The 23,488-nt window shown below is 50.1% G+C and overlaps 1 protein-coding gene across 1 annotated transcript in view; it reads left to right on the top strand.

The window, feature by feature from the left end:
* The window catches only part of ZFHX2 (zinc finger homeobox 2), a 43,896-nt gene extending 22,143 nt beyond the window's left edge, over positions 1-21,753 (top strand). The window contains 10 exon segments of the mRNA XM_070767062.1: positions 2,121-4,561; positions 5,493-5,962; positions 7,623-7,854; positions 9,858-9,923; positions 10,903-10,952; positions 12,972-13,172; positions 13,399-13,531; positions 15,723-17,908; positions 17,910-19,164; positions 19,826-21,753. Coding sequence (XP_070623163.1) covers positions 2,176-4,561; positions 5,493-5,962; positions 7,623-7,854; positions 9,858-9,923; positions 10,903-10,952; positions 12,972-13,172; positions 13,399-13,531; positions 15,723-17,908; positions 17,910-19,164; positions 19,826-20,667 — 7,821 coding nt within the window. The 5' untranslated portion in view covers positions 2,121-2,175 and the 3' untranslated portion in view covers positions 20,668-21,753.
* The last annotated feature ends 1,735 nt before the right edge of the window (positions 21,754-23,488 follow it).

The raw sequence follows: 23,488 nt of genomic DNA, 5'->3' as shown, positions 1-23,488 counted from the left end.
CTGGAAAACCCATTACTAAGCAAGATGATTGTGTCATGAGCCATGTCCTCCAGAAGAGAAGGATTTAGGGGTAGTGATTTCTGACAGTTTCAAAATGGGTGAACAGTGCAGTCAGGTGGTAGGGAAAGCAAGTAGGATGCTTGGCTGCATAGCTGGAGGTATAACAAGCAGGAAGAGGGAGATTATGATCCTGCTATATAGAGTGCTGGTGAGACCCCATTTGGAATAATACTGTGTTCAGTTCTGGAGACCTCACCTACAAAAAGATATTGACAAAATTGAACGGGTCCAAAGATGGGCTACAAGAATGGTGGAAGGTCTTAAGCATAAAACGTATCAGGAAAGACTTAATGAACTCAATCTGTATAGTCTGGAGGACAGAAGGAAAAGGGGGGACATGATCGAAACATTTAAATATGTCAAAGGGTTAAATAAGGTCCAGGAGGGAAGTGTTTTTAATAGGAAAGTGAACACAAGAACAAGGGGACACAATCTGAAGTTAGTTGGGGGAAAGACCAAAAGCAACATGAGAAAATATTATTTTACTGAAAGAGTAGTAGATCCTTGAAACAAACTTCCAGCAGACGTGTTTGGTAAATCCACAGGAACTGAATTTAAACATGCCTGGGATAAACATATATCCATCCTAAGATAAAAATACAGGAAATAGTATAAGGGCAAACTAGATGGACCATGAGGTCTTTTTCTGCCGTCAGTCTTCTATGTTTCTATGTCCTATTTTACAACCTTGCCATCATTGTTATGTGAATCACTGCAATTTTTAATATGAGTAACAATGGTCGTTGACTTGGCTTGTCAGAAGCAATCACATGACTCTAGGATAGTGCGACCATCATAAATAGTTGGTTGCCAAGTGTCCTGAATATGGATCATGTGTGACCACGGGATGCTGCAACGGCTGTAAGATGGGAAAATGGTCATGTCACATTTTTCACTGTAGTTGTAACTTCGAATGGTCACTAAACGAACAGTTGTAAGTCGAGGACTAGCTGCACGTGAGTGAAAATACAGTTCCAAACACTTGGGGAAACAATCAAAAATATATATTGTGTGGTGCGCACACCTGTACAACTCTAGGACTGTCCTCATCCTTCTCAGTCGACTTTTAGTTACATTTGCATTGCAAATATCTTTTCGTAAGGATCAGACTTTCCCGTCAGTCCTCGACGTACGACCATCAGAACGTACGACATGCGACCACAATTGCTGCCAGAAAAACCCTCGTTAAGATATCTAGTTTGGATGTGTGCTGTGCCTGGTTTTACGAATTGCCATGGTGGTTAAGTGAATCAGTGCCATGGTTAAATTAGTATCCTGGTTGTTAAGTGAACCTGGTTTCCCCTAGGGACTTTGCTTGTCAGAAGGTTGCAAAAGAGGATCGCATGAACCCCAGGACATTGCGACTGTCACGAATAGGATTCGGTTGCCAAGCATCCCAATTTGGATTACATGATCGTGTGAAAGGTCATGATTGTAAAACATGGTCGTAAATCCCTTTTTTTCCAGTGCCGTTATAACTTGGAGCAATCACTCATCGAAGTGTTCAAAGTCGAGGACAATCAACAAGGGGGTTGTGACATGATTTTTACAACCTTGCCACAGTCTTTAAACAAATCAGTGCAGTGGTTAAATTAGTATCCCGGTTGTTAAGTGAATCCAGCTTCCCCCTTTACTTCGCCTGTGAGGTCACAAAAGGGGAATCATGCCACGGCCATAAGTGTGAGTCGGTTGCCCAGCATCCGAATGTTGATCATGTGACCATAGGGGGGCTGGGACAGCCGTTAAATGTGAAAAACGGCCCTTGTTCCCTTTTCTATTCCATTGTAACTTTTGGACGGTCACTAAAAGAACAGTTGTAAGTCGAGGGTTGTCTGTAATCTTTTCTAGCACTCTTGAGATCCACTGGACTGATTGCAAGCCGGAACGCTAAGTGTGTATTAGTACAGGGGTCTGTGGACTACAACTCCCAGAATTCCTCAGCCAAGCCAAGCCGGCTGAGGAACTCTGGGAGTTGAAGTCTGCAAGTCTTAACAGTTAAGGTGGTATCCACCTTAAGGTGGGATTCACACGTGTTTTGTCTTCTCTTGTTTTTTTTGCAGGGTCTCGGCTCCTGTGCTGAGATGATCCCTCCGTACTCCTCCCGCCTGCACCGCCATGGATGCTCCCTCTAACTCCTCCTTTTCCTCCTCTAACTCCTCCCACTCCTCCGCTGCTGCCCCACCAGCAGACGGACAGGATGACCGGGCCGCGATTCGGCCTGCTCAGGGCTCTCCTGCCTTGCCACCCACCAAAGAACCCCCCCTCTGGGACCCTGCCTCTTCCCCCTCACCCCATCCTAATGATGTCATGAGACCCTGCACCAGTGCCCAAGCTGCCACCCTCAGCTTGGCCAAGTTCCCCGCTGCCGTCTCGTCTACCCCACAGCTCCAAACCGATCCCAGCCCATCCTTGCCAAATCCGCCCTCTTTCCCTCTAGGCCCGCCACTGGCCGAAGATGGGGTCCGGCCAGAAGAACAAAGAGACGAGGACAGTGGGCGCGAGGCCCAGCTCTTCTTCGCCGCCGACGGTTCGGTGTACCTCCTCACTAGCGGCCACGTTCTCTTACCAAAGGGCTCCCCCGTCACCGCCACTCCTCAAGTGTCCATTCTCCACATCCAGGACAGTGGAGGTTCTACCCAAGGCTTTATGTCTGTTGACCAAATGTCCCAGAATACCTCAGCGCCAGGAGGGGTGACTCCTCAAGGCGCCTTCTACAGTTACCGACTGGCCGGGGCCCCAGCTCAAAGTACGCCTGCCAAAAACGCTGCCACCAAATCCAAAGATGCCCCCACTGGCCCCGTGGAGAATGAGGAAGCCACCCGTGGCCAAGACAAGGGGATGCCAGGGGGTCCTGTGTGGCTCTGCCTGACGTGCCGCCTCTCGTTCAACCAGGGCCGTACCTTGGCATCTCATGCCCGTACGGTGCATGACGTCCAGCTCAGCAACGAGAAACGCCAGGCCTTGGATGGAGGGGCTTCGGCTGTATTCCAGGGCACTGACCTGGGCTTCCTAGAACCAAATAACCCCACCACCGAGGCAGACCTCAATGCCAGAATGTGTAGCAGATGGGTGAATGTAAAAGAGGAGGAGGAAGAGGAGGAGGAGAAGAACGAGAAGAGAAGCCCAGAAAGACGATGCGAGCCATCAGATACCAAAGATTCAAGGGTCGGCGGCACGCACTGGGCAAATGGTTCCATGGACGAGAAACCAGAAGAGGAAAAGGAGGAGGAGGAAGAGGAGGAGGAGGAAGAGGTGGCACAAGTTGATGACAGGAAAGAGAAGGAACGGCTTCCAGACCAAAGTTCACCAGATACATCAAGCGCACCCTTGGCCGCTAACATCCCTCTCTCAGAGACACTGCTGACCAAGGTCCCAAATTCTGACCACACAGGGCCACCCCAGGAAGACATCAACAAGGAGAGGACCACCGACAAGATCTTGAAGGAAAGACTGATGCATGAGGTCCCTTGTGTGGACTTAGCGGCCGAAATCAGCAGGGCCGAGTCTGTTCCCAAAGCCGAAAGCGTTTCCAATGAGACCAACCAAATGTGTGCTGGTCCAGCCAGCGACATCAGCACCACCGACTTGGCGGACGGCCTGATCAGTGTAGGGATGGCCAACGAAGCAATGACGGTCGGGTTTGAGATCAACAATGGAATCGGGAGCAATAGCCACAACAGTGGAGGACCCACGCTTAGCTTTGGGGAAGATTTTACGGCGATGGCATATTCGGGGTTGACTTTGTCAGGCCACATGTCACTGCTGCACTCGCGCAACTCCTGCAAGACACTCAAATGTCCCAAATGCAACTGGCATTATAAGTACCAGCAGACTCTGGACGTCCACATGAAGGAGAAACACCCAGAGAACAACAGCCACTGTGCCTACTGTAGCACGGGCGGTCCCCACCCGCGCCTGGCTCGCGGTGAGAGCTACAACTGCGGTTACAAACCCTACCGCTGTGAGGCTTGCAATTATTCCACCACTACTAAAGGCAACCTCAGCATCCACATGCAGTCTGATAAACACCTGGCCAACCTACAAGGCTACCAAGCCACAGGAGGCAACGGTCCGCCCGTGGCTCCTCCGGTGGCACCATCCCCATCGTCCCCCGAGGAGAAGGAGCCGAAGGGCAAGTCATCCTGGCAATGCAAGGTGTGCAGTTATGAGACCAACATCTCCCGTAACTTACGGATCCACATGACGTCCGAGAAGCACATGCAGAACATGCTGTTGCTCCATCAAGGATTGCCGTTGACTTTGCCGGGACTTTTGGGACAACCTCAGACCCCTCCAGGAGGCAAGGCTCAGACTGAGCTCTTTCCATTTTATGGGGCACAGGCTCTAAGCCATGGCCACCACTCACATCCCCATCAAGTACATGCAGGGAGCAACCCACCAATGAGGGCAGATAAGCCCATGGAACAACCCCAACTTTTGCTCAACGGAGGCTTCCAACATCTCAGCACAGCGGGGCGAAAGATGGCTACCTTGGGGACAGGTAAGACTTTCTATTCTTGGTGTCTAAGTCTTGTCTACAAGGACCCCAAGCTTGACTTTGTTCCTTGACTTGTTGTTGTTCTTCATCCATGCATGGTCCACCATTGCTTAAAGATCTCTGGCATTTTCAATTTATCTCTCTCTGTCTTACATCCATGGTTATCATGTCTTGTGCACCATTGTATCCTTAAAATTAACTAAGTTTCTTTTCCAAGTTGTGGACCAACCACTGTTATTTTAGTTAGTTTAGCAATAGCGCTCCTACACCGCATTTCACAACCCATAGAAGATTCAGGGATTTCCCCCCCCCTACAATCTGGGTCCTCATTGTGGCCGACCTCGAAAGGTCTGAGTCAACTTCGAGCGGGTCAGGGTCAAGCATCTGACACTGGGCAGAATTAGTCTGCAGTACTACATTCTCCCTTTCACGGAAGTGTTTCCCAACCAGGGAAGGCCTTGCTGTCTTCAGCGCTACCAGTGCGCCCTCTGAGGCCGTCACAGGCACACATGTCCAGTGGGAACATGTGCACTTGTCAGCGCAGGATTTGGCTTCTGCACATGCACAACAAGCAAAATCTCATGTGAGGATGCGCCAAAGCGAGATTTCGGCAATTTCCAATGATATTTTTGCTTCCGCGCATGCACAGAAGCAAAAAAAATCAAGATGCAAAATCTGAAGCCAAAACTCATCCCCAAAATTGCTACCGCAATGTAGCACCTTACCATTCCGATAGCAGGCCCTCACTGTGAATCCCAAGTGCAGGAACTATCAAGAGGGTGGATTTCAACTCCTAGAATTTCCCAGCCAGGAGTACTGGCTGGGGAATTCTGGGAGGGGAAGTCCACCTGTCGGAAAGTTCTCGCGGTAGGAAGACACTGCCCTATACGAGAATGTGAAATCCACGTCCCCACTTTGTTTCTCGTCTCTGCAGCCCCCGCCTCTCTCTCTCCGGAACCTGTTCCCCCGTCCTCGCCACCAGTCCCGTCTGGACCCGACTTGCTGTCCCCCCAGAGATTGTTCAGCTGTCTGGTGTGCCAAGTCTTCAGCACCGACAGTCTGGATAGCCTGCTCCGGCACGCCTCCACCCCGCGCTCCCTGCCGGAGATGGAATGGAAAGAAATCTCTGGCGACCTTCACCGTTGTCGGCTCTGTGCTTACGGCACCCAACTGAAAGCCAACTTCCAGCTTCACCTGAAGACAGACAAGCACGCCTTGAAATACCAGCTGGCTGCTCATCTGCGGGAAGGGGGCAGCTTAGCTGCGCACCTGGGGGTGGAGCTCCCTCTGGGACCTCCCCTCCACCTTCATTGCAACCTGTGTGAATATGAGACCAACAGCAAGGAAAAAATCCAGCTTCACGTCGCCGGCACCGGCCACCAGGAAGCATTGCAAGGTTACAAGGTACCAAATTTTGGGGAAAGATGCCGCGAAAAGCAGAATTTTGAGAATAATATTCAGTGCAGGTAGTCCCCGATTTAACGGCCACGACGGATTTACGTCACTAAAGGAGGCATGTGTGGGGGTTTTGCCCAATTTTGAGCCAATTTACGTGGCTAAGGGAGGGGTATGCAGTTTTGCCCAGTTTTTCTTCCCATATTAATGACTGCAGTTGTTAAATTGGTAACACTGTTGTTACGTGAACGCAGCTTCCCCACTGCTTGTTCAGAAGGTCACTAAAGGGGGGTGGGGGCGGGTATCGCAGGATCCCAGGGCATGGCAACCGTCATAAATGCGAGTCAGTTGCCAAGCCTCTCTGAATTCTGGGAGTTAAAGTCCACACACTCGCGGTGGCAACAGTCATCTATGTAGGGGGGGGGGAGGGAAGCTCCTTTGTAATATCCAACCATCACTAAACAAACGGTCGTAAGTCGAGGACTGCCTGGACAAGTGTAACTGAAAAGGGGTGCAGCAGATGTCCCTGAAGGGGTACGGCAGAGGTCCCTAACTGGAACCCCAGAATAAAGTGTAGAGAAGATGATTAGGGGACTGGAGGCTAAAACATACAAAGAACAGTTGCAGGAACGGGGTATGTGTAGTTTAGAAACATAGAAGTCTGATGGCAGAAAAAGACCTCATGGTCCATCTAGTCTGCCCTTATACTATTTCCTGTATTTTATCTTAGGATGGTTATATGTTTATCTCAGGCATGTTTAAATTCAGTTACTGTGGATTTACCAACCACGTCTGCTGGAAGTTTGTTCCAAGCATCTACTACTCTTTCAGTAGTTTGATGAAAAGAAGGACCAGGGGAGACACGATAACAGTGTTCCAATATCTCAGGGATTGCCACAAAGAAGAGGGAGTCCATCTATTCTCCAAAGCACCCAAAGGCAGGATAAGGAAGATAACAGAATATCGGAGTTGGAAGGAGACCCCGTTCCATTCCAGATAAGGCTACCCAAGCTTCAAGTTTTGGAGATCTCACAACTTCTGGTGGCAAGTCATTCCGCTGGTTAATTGTCCTCACTGTTAGGAAGGGTTTTTCCCCCCTTCATTCCAGGTTGCCTCTCCCCTTGATTAGTTTCCAATCTGTTGCTTCTGGTCCTTTGGAAAAACAGATCACGAAAGAGAGATAACACAATCCAGGAGAAATTTCCCGACAGCGGCGAAGAATTCACCGGTGGAACAGCTCGCCTCAAGAACTTGTGAGAGCTCCAACGATTGAGGAAATTGGACTGCCATTTGTCGGAATATGGTGAAGAGACTCCTGCTTGGGCAGGGGTTGGACTAGATGACCTACAAGGTCCCTTCCAACTCTGTTGCTGTTACACAAGAGATTGGACAGCCATTTGTCCGGAATGGGTACAGGCTTGATTGGAGGGGTTGGACTGCAAGACCTCTGAGGTGCCTTTCAACCCTAATATTCTAAAAAAAAGGTACGGATGAAGGCCTCTTACAAATAGGTTTAAATACCAAGAGGGTATGGAAAAAGGCACGGGGGAAGAGAGACCACAAGGTAACCTATGACCGCATATTGGTGGTCCCATTAGGCTTGCAGACCAGGAAGACACAGGCGTGTCCTCTTCTCCCTTCTTCGAACCTCTTTTTGTTTCGCCCCTAGTTGCTTCTGGAGATGGAGTCTGCCTCGGTATCCCTGCCCCTCGCCAAACCCACACAGTTCCGCTGCCTCCTGTGTAACATCGACTCGCCTAACCGCCTGGCCATGATCCAGCACCTCCGCTCGCCTCTCCATCGTGAGGCTCATGGCCAGTGGCGCCTCCAGCTGCTGCAGAACGGCGAAGGCACGTTGGGCCTTGAAAGATATGTCTGTTTTGTGCCCGCCAACTCCGCAGGTAAGCCGCCGTTCAGCTTGCGGGTGGGATCGCACGGCGGACTGTCGAGGCATGTTGAGTCCGAAGGGTGGGGATGTGTGAAATGTTGATATATGTGTGTGTGTGTGTGTAGATTGGGAGGGTGGGAGAGAGGCAGGACACACAACCACACTGTGAAGAGGTCTGCAGAAGGGGCACGCCAACTCAACCCTGAGTGGGTAGGAATTGACAAAGTCAGAGTCAATTTCTTAAGCCAGAGAGTAGCGGTTTCTTAAACCTGCTGAATGTTTGAGTCTGCGTCTCGCAGTGCGGCCCCGCCGAGCGCAGTACGTCCCCGTTCTTCCTCCTCCTCCCTGCCAACCCCCGCTCAGCCTCCTCCTCCTTTTCTCGTTGCACACACACACATGCACACCCAGCTTCATAATGGATTATGACAGATACTGGGGGAGGTTGCTTAGCAACCTGCGGGAAGAATGAAGGAGAAGAGAAATGAGACCGAGATACGTACGGACCACAGCAGCCGGGGAGAAGTTGGAAGGGGAGAAGGGGGTGGCGGGGAAGGAAAGAGATATATATATTTCTCCCTGCCCCCACCAAGCCGAGGCTGCCGACTCACCCACCTGCCCACCTCCCTTCCCCCAGTCCTCCCACACCGGAGGAACCCTTTCCGAGCTATGGCAATTGGCCGTCTTCCCAGATTTATGGGTTTGCCGATCCGCCTGACCTTACGTCCTTACCTGGCACAGGAAATCAATAGGGATCAGCAGGACGGGGTTTTTTCTTTTTTAAAAAAATACATATATAGAGGGGAAGGGGCGCCATTAGGCAATGCATGATTGAAAGCAGGGTGATGGCCCACAACCCCACTGGCCAGGCCTTTCACCTCTATGCGGAAGAACTGGAGGGACGGACGGACGCAGAGAACGGCCGTAGCAATCCGGGCCTACAGCCGTGATGGGAATGGGACACGATCCCGGGAAGGGTTTAGGGGTGCGGGAAATTCTTGCACCGTACATATTGGGCCCCTTGTCAGTGAGAAACGGGGGTCTTGGCGTTGCGGCGGGTGTATCGAGCCGCGCTAATTGAGTTGCTGATGGTGGTGAGGCCATGTCTATCGGCCAGGGAGGCTAGCCCCGTTCGATATTAATGATCCCCGCTCGGGTTGAGAGTTTAATTAGTCGCTGACGAGGATAAAGGCTTGGATCGTGCGTCATTTGGGTTTTTCACAGCCTGGAGGGTGGAATTCCCTCTCTCTCTTTCTCTCTCTCCCATCTTTTTCCTCCTCTTTTTTTGGCATTATTTTGAGTTTCTGGTCTTGGGTAAAATACAAGGATGCAAGACATCTTAACCTCTATAAAGGGCAATTCAGTTTGTCAACATAGAACGGTGGGCGCAAACACAGGTCAGTTGTCCACTCCCTGGCCCAGGAAGATTGGGGAAAACAGTACTTGGAGCCCATTGGGAAACTACCCACCACTGGCAAGCCCTTGACTGCCGGCTGCAATGGAGCCCAGCATTTATGTCGCTCAGTGAGACCTTGGTTAAGTGAGGTTTTTGCCCGGTTGTATGACATTCCTTGCCATGTTCGTGAAGAGAATCCCAGCAATTCTTAACTCAGTAACAGTGGTTCAGTGAATCGTTGTACTTGTTATGCTAGGAACACCGTTGTTAAGTTGAATCACCACATCAGTGGTTAGGAATCCCGGTTGTTAACTGAATCTTTGTAGTGGTTGTTAGGAATCCCGGTTGTTAAGTGAACCCGGCTTCTCCAACCCCCCTTGGCTTGGCTTGTCAGGAGGTCGCAAAAGGCAAGCAAATCCGAATGTGAATCATATGTCGTTGGGGATTGCTGCAACGGTCGTAAGGGTGAATATTGGTAGTAAGTCCCTTTTTTCCTCCCCCAGTGCCGTTGTAAATTCCAAGGGTTGCTAAAATGAACCGTTGTAAAGCGAGGACTTCCTGTTTGGGAGAGCACCTCCTTTTTTCATTGATTTTTCTTCCTGTCTTCTTCTCGCCATCTCCAGGAAAGGAATCTCTTCCGGATAGTTTAACACCTGAAAAAGAAAAGCAGAATAAACCACGGATAGCCGGTGAGTAACTTTGTGGGTTACGCAAGCCACGTGCCCAGTGCAAATAGTCCTCAACTTAAAACGATCATACTGGAGCCCAAAGTTTCCATTACGAAGGGAGACCACTTGTGCCTTTGACCCCAATTTACAAACTTGCTTGCCCCGCAGTCGTTCACCGAATTGCCGCCCTTGATAATAAACAAGTTGCCCAGTTGTCCAATGAATCCTCAATGTGCCACGGTTCGTATAGTGGCCGTTCTTAAAGTGACTGCACTGACCTAACGTGATTCAAAATTCGGACACTCGGGCAACTGAAGGGCAGGAGGAGGTGCCAAGCGTTCCCTGTTTGCGACCTCCTGAGCAGCAAAGTTAGCGGGGGGAGCTAGTTTCATTTAACGCCCGGGTGACTGACAACCACTGTGGTGATTTGCTTCGCAACGGCGGCGAGAAAGGCTGCAGAGTGGGGCAAGATTCACCTGACAAGCGTCTCGCTTAGCAAGAGAAATTTGGGGGCTCAATTGTGGTCATAAATCGAGGACTAGCTCAGTGTGTGTATGTGTGTGTGTGTGAGAGAGAGATAATGAGAATTATATGCCCCAATCTCTCCCCAGTACCCACCGTTCCAAATTCAAGCAAATTTCAATCATTGGCTTTCTTTTCTTTCTCTTTTTCCCGTTTCTCCCACCTTTCTTCCTTTTTTCTCCCTCACTTCTTTCTTTTTTCCTTCCTTCCCTCCCTCTCCCCTTTGTTCCTTTTGCCTTCCTCCTTCCTTTCTTTGTTCCCTCCCTCCTTATTCCCTTTTATTCTTCTTTTCCTCCCTCCTCTTCTTCCACTCCTCCCTATTCCCCTCCGTCCTTCCTCTTCTACCTTTCCTTCCTCCCTCTTCTATATTTCCTTCTCTCCTCCTTCCCTCTATTTTTCTTCCTTCCTTCCTTTCCTTTCCTCCCTCCCTCCCTCCTTCCTAACAAAATGTGATTTCCCCCCCTCTTCTTCCTAACAGCTTCCGATGAGACCGAAGCAGCATGTTTTGGCAGTGTGGGGGATATTACGGTGAGTTGGACCAGTCTCGTTTAGATTTTGTGTTAACGAAGTGGGTGGGGGGCTATGGGTGGCATCTGAACAGCCAAGGAGCTCAGCCACCCCTCCCTGCCTTTGCCCCCTGCCCCCTTCCCGCAAGCCTGCCTCCCACCCAAATTTCAGGCGGCCTCGTCTTAAACCCACATCCAACGCTGCCCCCTTTCTCCAAATGCACAGGCCCCCAAGTCTTCGGCAGGGGCGCAAATGTTTCTGAATTAAAACTCCAAAATTAATTAGCGTGTCGTCGGGCGGAGGCAGTAGGGTGGGTGGGCGAAGAGAGATGATTCACCCACGCAACGACAATTGTGTGCAGTCAAGTGTGAACGGAGGAGGTTAATAATGGGGACCGCCAGACACACTTTGCCTGCCAACCTAGGTTTTTTTCCCCCCTCCTCTCTTTTCTCTCTCTCTCTCTCTCTTTTCCCCCTTAAAAAAAAATGGTAATGACGGATTGGAGTTTTATACCGACTTAATAGCAGGAGCTCCATCAAAAAAGGGTTTTTGAAAAACGGCTCAGATTCTCCGTTTCTGGAGCCCTGCTTAGGGCCAGGGTGGGTGGGTAGTCTGGGGCTTAGAGGGGTGTGTGTGTGTGTGGGATGCAGGGGCTGGGGATGATGGGCCTGGTTTGCTCTTTTTTTGTGTAGGGGGGGCGGACTTCCACGGTTTGTTAAACAAAGCACGCCGAGGTGCCTTTCTCTCTGCTTTTGTTCAGATTCAAAGCATCTCTCGGGTCGCTCGTTTTGAGAATGGTTTTTTTTTTTAAAGAAAGAGAGAGAGAGAGAGAAAGAAAGAAAGACAGAAAGAAAGAAAGAAAGCGAGCTCTTGTCTAGAAGGGTTTGGGATAACTGTAATTGGATTTCCGAATTTGGCAAAAAGACCAATTTAATCCTGCTTCTTGGGTGGTGGATTAAGAATAACCCAGAATTCCTTCCATCCCTCCCTCTTTCCTTTCTCCTCTGCTTTTCTCTCCTTCCTTCCTTCTATTGCTTCTTTCCTTTCTTCCTCTTTGATCTTTTCTCTCCTTCCTTCCTTCCTTCGTCTTCTATCCTGTTTTCCACCTGTTCCTCTTCTATATTCTTTCTCTCCTTCCCATTTTATTCTCTTTTCTTCCTTCTTGTTCTATATTGTCCTTCCTTCCTCCCACTCTCCATTCCTCTTCTATTTTTCTTCTTCCCTCCTTCATCCTTCCCTCCTTCCTCTTCTTTTTCTTCCTTCCCTCCTTTCCTTTCTCTTCTATCTTCTTTTCTCCCCTCTTTCCTCTTCAAACTTTTCTCTCCTTTCTTCATCGTCCATCCTTTTTTCTTTCCTTCATTCCTCTTCTATATTTTCTCTCCTTCTTTTCTCTTTTCTTTCCTTTCTTCCTGTTCTATATGTCCTTCCTCCCACCCTCTATCCTTCCATCTCTTTCCTCCCTTCCTCTTCTATCTTTTCCTTCCTTCCTCTTCTATACTTCTCTCCTTCCTTCCTCTTCTATCTTTTCCTTCCTTCCTTCCTTCTTTCCTTCCCTCTCTCTCCCCCTTCCTCTTCTATTTTTTCTCCTTCCCTCCCTCCTTTCTTCCTATTCTATCCTCTCCTTCTTTCCTTCCTCTTCTATATTTCTCCTTTTGTTCTTTCTTCCTTCCTTCTTTCCTCTTCTGTCTTTTCCTTCCTCCCTCCCTCCCTCTTTTCCCGGCTGAGGAATTCTGGGAATCGAAGTGCACAAGTCTTAATGTCACCAACTTTGGCAGCCCTGGCACAACAGTGACTGTCACAGCTTGTTCGAATTGTGCATGCCTGGTGTGCATACAACAGATTGCTGCCGCCATTTTGGCTTTTTTTGCCTCTGCCACCAATATATCTTGGAAAAGAGGCGTGCCAATCCTTTTTTCGGGGGTGCTGGTGGTATCCTTATACGGTTGAACCCATCCTGGAGGTTTTGGCGCTCTCTCGCTTTTAATTCCTCCCCATTTCCATTTTAATTCTTCCCGCTATTTCCTCCTTCCGCCACCCCAGGTCTTCTGCTGTCCTTACTGCAACTACGTCGACCAATCGGCCGAAGCCGTGCGGGCACACACCGTCTCCCAGCATGCCGTGCAGCCCAAGTTTCACTGCCCGCTGTGCCAGGAGCAGCTGGTCGGCCGGGCCAACCTCCACTTCCATCTCAGCCACGTTCACAATGTGGTGCCCGAATGCGTGGAGAAGCTGCTACTGGTGGTGGGTGCAAGGGCCATGGGGCCCTCCTTCCCCTCCATCCCCCCCCCCGTTCAATCCTTCGGGGAAGTTTCTCTGCCTGCTGAACCCGGGGAGAGAAGCTCAACCTGTTGAATGGGTGCCCGTCTTCATGGGATCTAAGGGAATTTGTTGGCTAAGCCTTGATGGGGAACATTTTTGGGTGGGGAGGGGGGTACCCTTTTAAAATTATGTTTTGTTTCTGCTTCAGGCAACTACGGTTGAAATTACTTTTGCCACCAAGATTGTTTCCGGGGTCCCTCTTCCTCCTGACCCACCCAAACCAGTTGGCACCCTCAGCCTAGAGCAAGCGGCCAGACCGGATGCCCCAAGCCCCTTTATTGGTAACTGATTTGTTGCTCCATTCCATTCCATTCCATTCCATTCCATATTTTCTATTCTGTTCTGTTCTATTCTGTTCCATTCCATTCCGTTCTATTCTATTATTTTTTTAACTTATTCTATTTTATTTACTTCAACTTATTCTAATTCTGCTCTGCTCTCTTTTCTATTCTATTCCATTCTATTTTTTATTCCGTTATTCCATTTTCCATTATTCTATTCTATTCTGTTCCATTCCCTACATTCTCTTATTCTATTCCATTCTCTATTCTATTCTCTCCTATTCTGTTCCATTCTATTCTTCTACTATTTTATTTTCCTCAACTTATTCTATTTTCTCCATCTTTATTTTTTATTTTTTTTTTATAAAAAAAAGTTTTATTTATAAACATGACACACTAAACAAAGAGATTTAAAAACATTGGACATTTGTGTGGCAAATCTGTGTTGCATTTCTTATTGTGCTCACAACCTATTACACAACTATTTTACATATTTATTGTAGCCCGGTCGTATACATTGATCTTATTTATATATCTAGTCCTATTTTTTCCATCTTCTCTTCTCTTCTGCAACTTATTTTATTTTATTTTACAGGCAGGCCTCGACTTAAGGACCATCCATTGGCTACAAATCAGGAGGTTGTGAATTCTAGTCCCGCCTTATGCACAAAAACGGGCTGGAGTCAGGTCTCCCCTAGGCCTAGGAAGCAGGCAATGGCAAATCATTCCGGGGGTGGCGTAGGGGTGGGCTCTTGTCAAGAAAACTGCAGGGATCAATCCTAGACGTTCACCAAAATCAGAACCGTCACCTTTAAAAGTAATTAAGCAAATGCATTTCTTTTACATTGGCTCTGGCCTCTGTTGGGGGTGGGGGGAGTGTATGACTTCTGCCTCCTGCTGGAGGAAGGGCATTTATTTATATCCCCTCTTATTGTTTTTATTTTATTATTTTATTTTATTTGTTTATTTAAAAGTTCAGGTGGCAAACATACCTAATACAGTAGTAGCTCGTGATACGAACCCCTCGTCTTAAGAACTTTTTGAGATACGAATCCAGGGTTTGGGATTTTTGTGCCTCTTCTTATGAACTTTTTTCGCCTTACGAACCCGCTGCCCCGAACGCCAAACCCGGACGTTTGGCAAAATTTCGGGTTCGGCGTTTGGGTTCGGGAGAACGCCGAGAAGCCCTGCTGCCCAGCTGTCACCTTTGCAGAAGAGCGTGGAGCTGTCGGCCGGTCGGGAGGCTCTAACGGAGGTGGGGAATCCCAATAGGGAAATCCATGGGCGGAGCTTTCCTTCCTGGCCAGCCAAAACGTGGACTCCAGGAAGGACGTCTTCGTGACGTCAAAGCTCCACCCATGGAATTCCTCATTGGGATACGCGGCTCTTCTGCAAAGGTGACAGCTGGGCAGTGGCGCTTCTCGGCGGCCTCCCGAACCCGTACCCGAACTTTGCCGAACTTTTTGGATTTGGGAGGACACCGAGAAGCCCCCGGCTGTTTCAAAAGGTGACAGCCAAGTGGCGGCACCCAGCGGAGCGCCGTTTTTGTGATTTTTCTTTCTTTCACGCATTAATCTGTTTTACATTGTTTCCTTTGGGAAACATTATTTCGTCTTACGAACTTTTCGCCTTACGAACCTCCTCCTGGAACCAATTAAGTTCGTAACATGAGGTGTCACTGTATTTCCTTCTCCCTCTTCCCCCTAGGTGAGCTGGGCTCTGACAGAGTAACTGACCCAAGGTCACCCAGCTGGCTTTCTCACCTGAGACAGAACTGGAACTCTTGGTGATTGGCCATTTTTATGCCTGAGGCGGGACTAGAACTCAATGTCCTTTGGTGATTGGCCCCAAGACACCCAGCCAGCTTTCATGCCTCAGACAGAACTAGAATCCCGTCTCCTACTGGTTGGCCCAAATTCACCCAGCCACATTTATGTCTGAGGCGAGACTAGAACTCAATGTCCCTTGCTGATTGACCCAAAGTCACCCAGCTGGCTTTCACTCCTCCCAGTCTCCTGATGATTGGCCCAAAGTGAAACAGCTAGTCCTCCATCTAACTTTCATTCCTCAGGCAGAACTATAACTCTCAGTTTCCTGGTTTCTAGCCTGCTGTCTTGCCCTCTGGCTGAGACACCACTAGCCAAGGCTAACCCTAACCCTCTTCCCTCTCTCTTCCTTCTCTTTTCAACAGCACCTGCCATAGAGGAGAAAGCCTCTCCACCGCCAGTACTTTCCCCTGAAACGCCCCCACCTTCTGTCGCCGCCTCCCCACCTCCTAAGGAGCAGGCGGAAAAGCAACTTCCTGCCTCTCCACCCCCTCCTCCTCCTCCTCCCCCTCCTGCCGTCACTCCTCAGGAGCCAGAAGAGGATGAACTTTTGCACCCGAACCTCATCCCCGAAGAGCAGCAACCACCAGCACCAGTCCTCGTGGAACCCCTCGAGTCCTCTCAGCCGCTCCTGCTTAATCCAGATTCCCGCCACCCGCTGTCCTACCGCAAGGCAACCAATTTCGCCTTGGATAAATTCTTGGATCCCGCCCGCCCCTACAAGTGCACCATTTGCAAAGAGTCCTTCACCCAGAAGAACATCCTGCTGGTGCATTACAATTCAGTATCCCACCTCCACAAGATGAAAAAGGCCTCGGCGGACCCGTCTGTGTCCTCTCGCGGGGAACCCGGCACGCCCGGGACTCTCCAGCCGTCTTCAGACAAACCCTACAAGTGTACCACCTGCCGGGTTTCTTACAACCAGAGCTCCACCTTGGAGATCCACATGCGCTCCGTGTTGCACCAGACCCGCTCCCGCGTGGCCAAGATGGAAGCTGTAGGCAAGGCCGACATGACCCCTGCTGAACTGGAGCCTGCCAACGAGACCCCTCTAGAGACCGAGGTCCCCAGCTGCATCCAGGTGCCCGCCCTCCCATTTCTCACTCCACCTGCAGCAGAACTGCCCCGCTTCCCTACGCCTCTTTTCACCCCACCACTGTTGCCCCCCTTTCCTCTGGTGCCGGAATCCCTTCTTAAGCTACAGCAGCAACAACAACAGCTGCTACTCCCTTTTTATTTACATGATCTTAAGGTGGCCCCCAAATTGGCTTTAGCCACTCCAACCCTGGCCCTCCCAACCTCGTCACCTGTCCTGCTTCCACCCCTGCCCCCCAAAGAAGAACCGCCCCCCACGGTCGCTGCGAGTAGCTCCAAGGCAGAGGCAGTTGAAGAGACCGAAGGGGAAGAAGTAGATGGGAGTCAAGCAGGGAATGAGGTTTCTCGCACAGCAGCCAAAGCCCTCCTGGAGAATTTTGGCTTCGAGTTAGTGATCCAGTACAACGAGGGCAAGCAAGCTGCCGCTGTACCTGCTACCATGCCCCTGCGTCCCCCTGCGGGCAAACTGCAATGCGGCACTTGTGGGAAACAGTTCTCTAACATGCTCATTTTGAAAACCCACGAGGAGCACATTCACCGGCGGTTCCTGCCCTTTGAAGCGCTCAGTCGCTATGCTGCGCAGTTCCGGAAAAGTTATGACAGTATGTATCCTCCCCCTCCATCTGTACTCCCAATTGAGACAACTGCGGTCACCACTACTGCCACAACAGCAGTTTCAACAGTCACTGCCGCAGCCATGGAGAATACTACCGTCACTGTGACGCAACCATCTATACAGCTGGAGATTCCCTCTCTCTGTCCTCCATTTTTAATGCAACCCATGCCGGTGGTTGTGCCCCCACCAGAAAATGAGACTCCGTGTGTACCTCCTGAATGCCTGAAGTCTCTGTGGTTTCGAGGGGAGGAAGAGGAAGGCAAAAGCGCATCGTCAGTCCTGGATCTGGCCCGCGGTAGCTTCCCTACAACCCGGCGTTTCTCTCGTACCAAATTCACTGAGTTCCAGTCTCAGGCTCTCCAGTCCTTCTTTGAGTCAAGCGCTTATCCCAAAGATGGTGAGGTGGAGCGTCTGTCTTCCCTTTTGGGATTGTCCAATAGAGTCATCGTGGTCTGGTTCCAAAACGCGCGTCAGAAAGCCCGAAAGAGTGGCGGGAACGAAGCAAGCACGGGCAATTGCGGAAACGCTGCCATGCAGCTGGCTTGCAAAAAATGTTGGACAGCCTTCCGCTGCATCTTTGAGCTGGTGCGCCACCTGAAGAAGTGTTACAATGATCAGCTGGATGAGGGGGAAGGAGATGAGGAAGAGAATGAAGGTCCAGAGGAGGAGCAGGAGCAGGAGGAGGAAGAGGAAGGGGATGAGAAACGAGAAATCTTGGGACCTGGTGGGGATATGAAGACAGATGGTGCTGGAGACAAACCCATGGAAGAAGAGCAGCCCACCCCTTCTGTACCCCCAGACATCTCCAAGAGCCATCCTTGTGATCAATGCACCGCAATTTTTTTCAAGCAGTGACCTCCTGAATATCCACCGCATTAGTCACCTCCCAGCAGCTGGCCCTCCTTTGGCTTCGACGGGTCCTCAACCTCCCCTTGACATGACTCCCTTAGTATTTGGTGACCGCCTGGTCCAACCAGATCCTTCCCGGGCACAGAAGCGAAAACACGAAGATGGGACTTTGTCTCCCACTGGAAGTGAAACAGCCAGCGTTGCTGGGGGGGATAACGAACCTCCCCGTGACAAGCGTCTGCGTACCACCATTTTGCCCGAACAACTGGAGATTCTCTACCGCTGGTACATGCAAGATTCGAACCCCACCCGGAAAATGCTTGACTGCATTTCTGAAGAAGTTGCACTGAAAAAGAGAGTCGTCCAGGTGTGGTTCCAGAACACAAGAGCCCGTGAACGAAAGGGCCAGTTTCGGTGTAACACCAGCACCGCCACCCCAACCAGCAAGCTCCTACCAGCACAAATTAACACTTTCCCAAAGTTCAACCCTGCACCACGGGATGCCCCTATTCATTATGGTGGGTCCTTCACACCCAACCTCTCTGTGATTAACCTGCAGCCCCTTCTAACTAAGTCAGACATTGTCATGGAGTCACAGATCCAGGAAGAAATGGTGGAAGAAGAATTATCTAAGGAGCACGAAGACCGAAGCTTGTCGGGAGGAGAGCTGAGCGATTCTTCCTCCTCTACCTCCTCAGCTGACCTGGACTTCTCCAGCCAGAGGAATCGAATGATGGATGGAAGTTCTGGAGAGTATCATGATTCCCTGGGGCAGAGACGGTATCGTACCCAAATGTCCAGCGTACAGCTGAAGATCATGAAGGCATGTTATGAGGTCTACCGTACTCCAACCATGCAGGAATGCGAGGTGCTGGGGGAGGAGATAGGACTCCCCAAACGGGTGATTCAGGTGTGGTTTCAGAATGCGCGGGCGAAAGAGAAAAAGGCCAAGGCTGCCTCCGGCGGGACCAGTGGTGGTGATGAGGCCCCCTCCGCTGCTCGGGCTCAATCTGAATGCCGCTACTGTGAAGTCAAGTACGATTTCTACGTTTCTTGTCGTGGGCACCTCTTTTCTCGCGGCCACCTAGCTCGGCTAAAGGAGGCCATCAGATCCCAGCTCAAGAGCGAGAGCAAGTGCTACGAGCTGGTGTCAGACAAAGGAGCACCCTCCCCAACCAGGCTGGGCGTGCCGGTAACTCCTACAGCCATGCCATCTTCTCATGGGACCAAGCCCCCTTTTGTGCCAGGTGAGTGGGATTGTAGAATGGTGGACATCCGTAGGTAGTTGGAGAGCCTTGGGGTTGAGTGGAATGGCGGGTTTAACTGTACAACGTACCGTACTGTACTGTGCAACGTACTGTACTATGCAATGTACTATATTGTACGCTTACTGTATGACATCCTCCCTGCTGTAGGAATGCCCCATTCTGATCTTTCCAGGAACACCTCTGATATTCCACAGAGCCCTCCGACATTTCCAAAATCCGCTCCGATGCACATTTGACCTGGAAGGTTGGCGGACCACATTTTTATTTCCCGGTTTCCTTCCAGGATTCACTAATCATCATTTCCATGCCTTCCGTCCTTCCTTGACATCTTCGCTGTTTTGTGTGTGTGTGTATGTGTGTGTGTGAAAGAGAGATGGGGAGGGGGGCGATATGCAGAGAGCCGAGGAGTTTTACAATTCCCTCTATTTTGGCATCGAGGGTGGCAGGTGGCCTCCCGCTTCAGAGGAGGTGGCCGTGATGCTACAGAAGTGGAATGGGTCAACTCGCAAGGGCAGGATGATGGTTCTGCAATTTCAACTGTGGGGGGAGGGGAGGAGGTGATTTTAGAAAGGATACATTTTCCCAAAGAGAGATGGAAGCTGCCCTCGATTCATCTTTTTTTTCTCTCCTACTCAAACAGGCATGCCTGCTTCTTCTGCGGGGATCCTGAGCTCCCCTATGGCCACCTGTCAGCCAGGCCTCTCCTTACCTCAGCATCTGCCATCGGATCCTGGCCAGGTCGTCCCCTTAACTGAGCCTGCTCCTATTCCTGCTCCCGAGACCACTCCCACTGACATTCAGGCCGAACCGACTTCAAATCCAGCCCAGGAACCCTCCTTGTCCTCCACTGCCACACTGAAGAACCTCAAGACATTGAAGGCTGCGGTGCCGGCCCTGTTGGGAGGCCAGTTTCTGCCCTTCCCATTGCCAGCAGCGGCTACCGCGGCTGCCGCTGCCCCCTCTCTTTTTGGAGCGCAACTGCCTGGGGCATATTTTCAGCAGCTCTACGGCATGAAGAAGGGGCTGTTTCCCATGAATCCGGTCATACCTCAGACACTTATGGGGCTGCTGCCTAGCCCTTTGCTCCCGACGCCAACACCTGAGCCCCCCGTCGAGGTGTCCGAGGCCCCCGGGATCTCTACAGTCGACGTGACCCACCAGTACCTTTGTCGCCAGTGCAAGGCCGCCTTTGAGAGCGAGGGGGCGGCCGTTGCCCATCAAGCCGCGCTCTGCTACTTTGGGCGCCAGGCACCGGCACCGCCCCTGCGCGTGCCTGTGTGCACCTACCACTGCCTGGCCTGCGAGGTGCTCGTGAGCGGCCGGGAAGCACTGGGAGCCCACCTGCGCTCCAGTGCTCACCGGCGCAAGGCCGGCTCCACCACAGCAACCGCCTCGGTGTTTGCCAAAGAGGAATCCAAATTACCTCACTCGGACTCCAATCCAAAAAGTAACGCTACCTCTACGACACTACTAGCTTTATAGAGATGGATGCTGTACCGCCATCGACGGAGACAGATTGACTAGCGAACGAACCTATGGGTGGGCGGAGGCCCGTGAGGACCACCCCTCTGCTTCCACCCAAACAGTCCTTCGAGGTCCATTTCCGACCCAGGTTGCCCCGTTTCTCACTGCCAGCCAGGAAGCTTTCTCGAGAAGGGGTTCCCTCGTATCCCGTCCCCAAGCGGACTTCAAGGGCACGAGTCCCCATCCCCAATTTTTATTCCAAATGTCACTCTGCTTCCACCAGAGGTTGAGCCAAACACAGCCCATCCCTTGGGGATGCCTTGGTCCTTACTAAGCTTTCTAGAGGGTACCCAACTCAACACTGGCTGTTGTAGATGTTCTTCTCCTAGCTTTTCATCACACTGAACTGCTCTCTCCTTTGTCCCATTCAGGCGTCTCCACAGATGCTAATTCCCTACCTTCCCCCACTCCTGTCTCCCAGATCACAAGATCCTGAGGCCAGATCCCACAAGATTGGCAGCTCACGACATCCTCCAGAGTCCCGATCCACCTATTTCTTCTATTCCTGAGTCTTCCGCCTCCTGTGCTACCGACGGACGGGTCCCTCTATGTACGTCTTCAGCCACATTCCAACCTGCTGCAAACATCTCAAGAAGATGCCTCCTAAATTTTAATGATGCTCCCCCCCACCCTGCTTTTATAATATCAAAACGACGTCACCTCTCTTCACCTTAAATTCTTCTAAAATTCTTCACCCACCTGTCCCATAACTCCTGTTTTCCCAAGCTGCAGGTGGCACCGAACTTTCCCTCGAGCCGCCTGGGCTACCATCTATCCAATCTCTTCCACCCACCTCGTCGAAGACACACTTGCTGGCCAATCCTGAAGTCCATCCTACACGCAAGTCTCCTCTCTCTCACATACACACACACACATGTGCGCACACACACTTACACACCTATATGTCCCCTCCCTCCCTTCCCATAAAAACTTGTTAACTCTTAACCTTCCGCTCTTTTTACTGTGTCACCAACCGAAAAATAAAAAGGCCAAAAAATGAAAGCAAAGAAAGAATGAATGAAAAAATAAAATGAAATAAGAAAACTCCGGAGGAGATGAAATTTAAGACAGGAGGGAAAGGATGAAAAGTGAGAAATTCCTGTCTCTCAATGTCAACCAAGACCAACCCTCAAAATCAAAACAAAAAACGCATGTGCTGACCATTTTTGTATATTAAGAACTGTTTTTCAAGGACGGATGGACAAATCCCTGAACTGTTTGATGGATTTGATCAGTAACCAAACAGGGCAAGAGTTTAATCTTTCCCGTAATTTTATTTTATTTTATTTCATCTCTCTCCTCTTTCTTTTTTCCCACCCGCCCCCAGCTGGGTCTTTTCCTGCCCTGCGGGAACCAAATAAAACCCAACAACCTCAACTTGTCTTTTTCCTCCTGATAGACGTGAGTTCTGTCTCGGCGCAGGGAAACGACACAAAACCTAAAACTCCGATGGCTTTAAAAGAAAATAAAATAAAAAATTAAATGAGAAAGAACTCACTGAACGAATGACTCTCGTCAAACACACGGACGCCGTTCCCAGGTGCCAGGTGCGTCTGACAAACCTTGCAAAAAATGAAAAAACTAAAAACACTCAAAAAACCCTCTTTAGGAATCCAAAGCTCTTAAAAAAAACTTCTATACAATAACCAAAAAAATAAAAGAGAGAGAGAGAGAGAAAGAACACCCACCAACAAAAGAAAAAGAGTCATAAAAAGCAAACTGGAAATAATTTTTTTTAAAGACATAAGATGAAGGAGTAAAAACTAAAAAAACAACCCCAAAATGTTTCTTTCCTGCCTTTGTAACACTTATTTTGGAAGGGGGGGGGCAATCTTTTGACTCCCCCCCCCAATGGCGTATTTTCTATTTTCCTTCCAGCGGACAAAGATGGACGTGAATTTTTAGAACTGGAAGAAGATGGAAACTTGTGGGTTTAAAAGAAGGAGACGCAAAAATTAAAACCTGCCACCCTTACCCAGATACCAAACCAATGACCCGGAGGGGGGGGGAAGCTGAACAGAAGAACAGCTGATCCGTCAACACCCCCCCCCCCAAATTTTCAACTCTCCTTCAACCTCTACAACGCCACACCCCAGACTTTGGGGGGGGGAAATGTCTTTCTGTTGTGTATTTAAAGTGAGGGGGTGGGAAGGTTGGGGGAATGGCTTAAAAAAAAAAGAAAATAAAAATTATATTAAAGAAAAACATCTCGTAGGGAAAGAAAAGATCACACGCCAGATGATCGCGGTACAAAAGGGGGAAGACGACAAATTTGCGGATTTTTGTTTCGGTTTGAATTCCTCGTTTAAGACATTGCACATTTCCACATATCTTTAAGTTCTCCTGAGTTTCTGAACTTGCACACGTTTTTTGTTCCGAATGCAGGGGTGGTTGAGGTAATGGGTTGCTAGCCGGTATGCACCACACTGCGTACCGGTAGCGAAAATGGGGCTGCACGCGCAGCTCCGGAGGACTGGCAGGCATGCGGGCACGTCCAAGCAAGATTTGGCTTCTGTGCATGTGTAGGAAGTGAAATCTTGTGAGAAGACACGTACATGTGAGAGAGTTTGGCAATTTTCGGCGATTTCTTGGTTCCACACATGCGTGGAAGCAAAAAAATCGCCGAAACCTCCTCACAAGATTTCGCTTCCTGCGCGTGCACAGAAGCCAAATCTCATTCGGACTCGTGAGTGTGCCCGCTGGATGCACACGCGCTGATCACCTGGAGCTGCACGCGCATCGCACTGGTAGTGGCAATAAGTAGGAATCCCTGCCTGGG

Source organism: Erythrolamprus reginae, chromosome Z (genome assembly GCF_031021105.1).
Source record: "Erythrolamprus reginae isolate rEryReg1 chromosome Z, rEryReg1.hap1, whole genome shotgun sequence".
NCBI classification, from domain to species: domain Eukaryota; kingdom Metazoa; phylum Chordata; class Lepidosauria; order Squamata; family Dipsadidae; genus Erythrolamprus; species Erythrolamprus reginae.
Note: the sequence above shows the minus strand (reverse complement) of the source record. Positions and strands in the feature narration are given on the sequence as shown.